Source organism: Elephantulus edwardii, unplaced genomic scaffold (genome assembly GCF_000299155.1).
Source record: "Elephantulus edwardii isolate Elephantulus edwardi_28Jun2011 unplaced genomic scaffold, EleEdw1.0 scaffold00077, whole genome shotgun sequence".
NCBI classification, from domain to species: domain Eukaryota; kingdom Metazoa; phylum Chordata; class Mammalia; order Macroscelidea; family Macroscelididae; genus Elephantulus; species Elephantulus edwardii.
The window spans coordinates 14,991,530-14,997,189 of NW_006399827.1; the positions used below are offsets into that span (position 1 = coordinate 14,991,530).

The window sequence follows — 5,660 nt, forward strand, 5'->3', positions numbered from 1 at the left end:
TTTATAATTAATTTTGACAGATATATTGGAAGAATGTTGGTCCATAGAACTTAAACTGCTCAGTGTTAAGAGGGGTCCTCCTCCTCTGCATTTTGATCATGCAATCCTGATTTCAGTTTTGTTAAGAACTAGAGACTGCTGGTGAAAATGAGGCCATAACAATGTAATTTTATTGTCAGTTTTACTAAGCTTTAGTGTCTATCCTGTAAGTTAAATAAAATACAATTATCCAGACTGAATATAAAATATTTTAAAAGAGCACACCACACTTGATTTTTATATAGAAAAAAGGTGATTTATTTTGAGTTGTAGAGATGACATATTTGAGGATCAGGGAAATATAGGGAGCAGGAATTAGAAAAGATCAATTTAGCAAGATGATAAAAAAAGATTTTAAAACTTAGCTGTGTAGAAGTAATTAAGATAATTTTCAGTTTCTTGAAGACCTGTTGCTAAAAAACCTAAAAAGGAGAATTTGTGAATTCACTAGTTGGTTTTCCATAAGTAAATAAAATCTTGAATGTAAGGGAGTGGTCCACAGGAGTATTTAGACTGATACTTGGGCGCATTTACAGAGTCAATAATCTGTGACTGGCTCATTATAGTCTTGGGGTGCAACTCATGGAGCAACACCACCCCCACTCCACGTGTCCTAACACTCAGTACAACAGGAGGGTCTCCATCTTTGGGGAGGAGATGGGGGGAAAGATGGATCTAGGAGAAAGAACTCAGCAGCACAAGGAGGCGCAGCAGGTGGGGCGGGGGCAGGTGGAGATGACACAGGTTGGGCGGTAGCAGGTGGTGTGGCAGGAGACTTGGCCACACACTGGGCGGAAGCAGCAGGTGGGGCGGCAGCAGCTGGAGCCACAGCAGGAAGGACGGCAGCAGCTGGAGATGCAACAGCTGGGATGGCAGCAGCTGGACTGGCAGCACTGGGGCCTGCAGCAGCTGGGGCGGCAGCAGGTGGGCTGGCAGCACACAGACTGGCAGCACTGAGGCCTGCAGCAGCTGGACACACAGCAGCTGGGACGGCAGCAGCTGGGGCGGCAGCAGGTGGTCCTGCAGCAGGAGATCTGGCGTTGACCACAGCCCTGGTCAGAGCAGACAGAGCCACAACAGGAATTGCACATTGTATCAGAGGGTGGAGGTTCTGGATATTTTCAGGAGAGCAGAGTTCTTGAATGTGAAAGTCTCCTGCCCTTTTCTCACTTTTATACTCTTCAGAGTAACTGATTAGCTAATTAGTTAGGGGCTGTCCATGTTACCATGAGAAACATTCTTTCCTTGTTGTTCTTCCTCATTAATATTCTTAAAAGGATAATTATGTTTATCAGGCTCCATGAAAGGCGTATTTTCCTGACCTCAGTGTTATGATTCATTGAATCTTGTTAAGCCATGTGATACAGATTCCAAGTTCCTTCCTGGGACTATTCAATGGTATTTTATTACATATTTAGTTTTTTCTCCATTTATGTATGATCATATGATAATATGTTGAACGGAGCTTTCTAAATGACACAACCTTCTTTTTCTGTTAATCTGTTATCAGGGAATGCTATTATCAGGGAATGCAGTTAGTTGCATACAATGTGGAAGGCTGGTTTTGAATCTTTCCATAAGATTGGAGAGACAGCTGTAGACTCCAAAGGTTCTAGTTCATTATAATGACTCTCTCTCAAGACAAGAGTTCTCATGAATTCTTTTTTTGACAGCAAAATCCTCTTGGGAAAAATCACATTTTCCTCTCAGAAATCTTTTCTACATATGTTTTATGAAAATTCTGTGTGTTATTGACCTGTGTTATTTGGAGGAGACAGAAATTTATTTAAATTATTATTATGAAATTTATTTAGTTATGGTTTATCTAAAGCTCTTGTTATTGTTGAACACAAAGGAGTCTATTCTGATTCATAATGACCCTGTGTGACAGAGAACTGCTCCATAAAGTTTTCTTGACTGTAATGCTGTTGTTACTTGACATCAAGTCAAGTATGACTCATAGCAACCCTATGAACAAAAGATCTGAAACCAGCCCTGTCCTGCGCCATCCTCACACTTCCTGACACACAAGAGTCCATTGCAACAGTCACCTTGTCAATCCACCTGGTTGAGGATCTTCTTCTCCTTCACCGACTCTCCACCCTTCCCAACATCATGTCCCTCTTCAAGGAATAGCACCTCCTAGCAATAGGTCCAAACTATGTGAGGCAAAGTCTCATCATTCTTGCCTCCAAAGAGCACTCCATCTGTACCCTCTCCAAGATTCATTTTCTTGCAAGTCCATGGAATATTCAGTGCTTTTCTCCAACACCACAGCTCAAAAGAATCAAGTCTTTTTCTGTCATCCTTATTCATTGTCCAGGTTTCCGATGCATAGCTAGTAATCACAAAGACCATGGCTAGGATCAGATGCACCTTAGTCCTCAAATTGACATCACTACTATTCAATAATTTGGAAAGGTCTCTCTCTACCTGCAGATTTTCCCATTGCAATGCATATTCTTATTTCCTGACTGGGAATACCTAGAGTTTTAAATGTGGATCCAAGTAAGATGAAACTGTTGACGGTTTCAGTCTTCTCTCCATCCATCAAGACACTGTCCATTGATCCAGTGGTAAGAATCTTTGTTTTCTTGATAGTAAGATGCAATTCATATTGAAGGCTGCATTCTTTAATCTTCTGCAACAAGTGCTTCAAGTCTTCCTCACTTTCAGCAAGCAAGGCTGTGTCATTTGCACAACACAGGTTATTGATAAGTTTTCCTCCAGTCCTAATGCCACACTCCTCTTCATAGAGTCCAGCTTCTTGGATAATTTCCTCAGTATATAGATTGAATAGGTATGGAGACACAATGCATCCCTGTTGCACTCTCTTCCCAATTCCAAACCATGCAGTGCTCCACTGCTCTGTTCACACAACAGCCTCCTATTATAGGTATAGGTTCCTCATGAGCACAATCAAGTGCTATGGGATTACCATTCTTCTCAATATCGGCCCCAATTTGTCATGATCCACATAACCAAATGCCTTTGTATAGTCAATAAAGCACAAACAGACATTCTTTAAAAAGAATGATAAAAAAATCATTACAAAAACGGAGGAGAAAGAAAAAAAAACCTGAAATGGATGTCAGAAGAGATGCTAAAGATTGCACTGGAATGACAGGAAGCCAAATCTAAAGGAAAACATGTCAAAGTAAAAGAGCTGAAAGGATCGTTTAAAAGGGCAGCTCGGGAGGACAAAGCAAAGTATTATAACAGAATGTACAGAAAGCTGGAAATGGAGAATAAAAAGGGAAGAACTTGCTCTGTATTTCTCAAGCTGAAGGAACTGAAAAACAAAGTTGGGCCTCGTGTTGCAATGTTGAAAGATGTTATGGGCGATGTATTGAATGACCAAGAAAGCATCAAAAGAAGATGGAGGGAATACACAGAGTCACTGTACCAGAAAGAATTGATTGACACTGAAAAGTTTCAGGAAATACCATATGAACAGGAGACAATGATAATGAAAGAGGATGTGAAAGTTGCCTTGACATTATTGGTAAAAAATAAGGTCCCAAGAATGGATGGAATACCAAAGGACTTGTTCAATTAACAGATGCAGCCTTGGATACATTCACCAGTCTCTGCCAAGAAAATTTGGAGGATAGCTGTCTGGCGAAAAGATTGGAAGAAGTCTATATTTGTTCCTATGCCCAAGAAAGGTGATCCAATTGAGTGGGGAAATAAACAATATCACATGCTAGCAGAATACTACTGAAGATCATTCAAAAACGGCTGGAGCAGTACTTAGATAGGGAATTGCCAGAAGTTCAGGTGGGATTTAGTCGAGGCGGTGGCACCAGGGACATCACTGCTGATGTCAGATGGATCTTGGCTGAAATTAAGGAATACCAGAATAATGTCTATTTGTCTTGATTGTAATACTTTTTTCAAAATTGTATTCATTATTGCTTTTGAGAATATACACAGTAGAACAAACACCACTTCAACAATTTCTACTTTATGTGATGTTTCTTTTGATAGACCAACAGATCCAATGGATTCTGCAATCTATAAACTAAAAAACTCAAACTCACTGCTGCCTAGTGGGAACCGATAGCTGATCCTCTGTTGTGTTAACAAGGCTTTAAATCATACTGCAAGTTGCCCGTCTTTCTCCCTCAGAGCCTGGTGATGGATTCAAATGGCCAACTTCCAATAGACTGGGCATTCAGAGCTCCCTCTGTATCATCTCTCTGTTGCTGTTAAGTCAAAACTGATTCATAACTGATCCTCTAGCCCATTTTCAGAGGCTGCGAATCACAAGAGAGGAGACTGCCCTTCATCTGTGGAACATCTGGTGGACCAAAACCTCTTACTTTGGTTTAACAGCACAACTCCTTACCCACTGGCCAACGAGAGCTCTCCATGTGATATGTTGTTGTTGTTGTTAGGTGCCACTAAGTTGAGTACAGACCTGAACAACAGAACTCAACCCTGTCCTATCCTGCTGCACAATATAAAAGGTCTTATTTAAAACTTCCTTCTCTTATGTTCTGAACTGTTAAGTCTTTCAACAATGTGAGTTCAAGATATTTTTCTTGGATATGGGAATCTAAACAGATAAGCCTTGTGCTTTGTCCTACAAGCAGTTAAGTAAGATGTATTGAAAAGGAGAATGTTGGCAGAAATTCATAGCATCATAATATTAAGGTCCAAGGCAGGCCCAATGCATTTCAATTTTGTAGACTTGCAGTGAAGACTGAGATAATAAAAGGCAGCTACTGTTTAATCAGTACTTGCTATGTGCCAAATATCTTCCTGAATGTTTTGTAATTATTGTATTCTTCTAAAGAGCTCATGAGGTACTTACTAGTCTGAGTTCTTATGAAACAAGGTAAGCTGTAATAGTCAGTGACACATCTAGACATTTACTTATACTGTTACATCTCCTTAGAATGCTTCTCTTGCACATAAATTCATCAAATTTTAGCCCTTCTTTAAAGTTCCAGTCCTGATACCCTCTTCTCTGATCTTTTTCTTGAAATACTCCTTAAACTCCACCTGTTTCTCCTTGTGTTTGACTATTACACAGTGGAGCATTCTAGCTTAAAACATTTGTCAGCCTCATTGGATGGTAGACACTTCAGTTGACTACTTGACCCATATGCTACTATCATTATCATGCCATCTATGCTTTCTTCGTATCTCTAGGGATTACTTAATTATGGCTTCTAAATTAGTTCTAGAAAATCTTTGCTTTTGTTGCATATTGTTTCCTACCATCAAGTTGATACCAACTCCTATCTGATTCTCTAGTGGGTTTTTAGGGCCTGTAAAGCACGTGACAGGATATTGCTCATCTTACTCAGCTGCCTTTGTGTCGACAGTGAGGAGGGAGCACTTCATCCAGGAAGATTCCTGAGAGGAGTCACGGGGAAAAGAGGTCCTGGTTCTACAGATAATGGAAGGAAGTGAGAACCGCTGCAATTCTACAAGGTCTCAGACTTCTTGTCAGACTGAGCAGAGAAACAGTCCCCCATATACAGAAAGTGAAAGAGGACAAATATTGCATGGTGTCACTGTTGTAGAACGGGAATGATCTTGGGGTTGGGGAGAGACTGAGTAAGATGGGTTCAATAATGTATACTGCACTGAAACAGAGGAGGGAGAAA

The 5,660-nt window shown here is 40.5% G+C and overlaps 1 protein-coding gene across 2 annotated transcripts in view; it reads right to left on the reverse strand.

Moving 5' to 3' along the window:
* Positions 1-728: 728 nt before the first annotated feature.
* The window catches only part of LOC102852383 (keratin-associated protein 4-7-like), a 14,939-nt gene continuing 10,007 nt past the window's right edge, over positions 729-5,660 (reverse strand). For both annotated transcript variants that reach the window (XM_006889441.1, XM_006889440.1), the window contains exon 2: positions 729-1,073. In XM_006889441.1, the coding sequence (XP_006889503.1) occupies positions 729-1,073 (345 nt within the window). The remainder of the gene's footprint in view (positions 1,074-5,660) is intronic.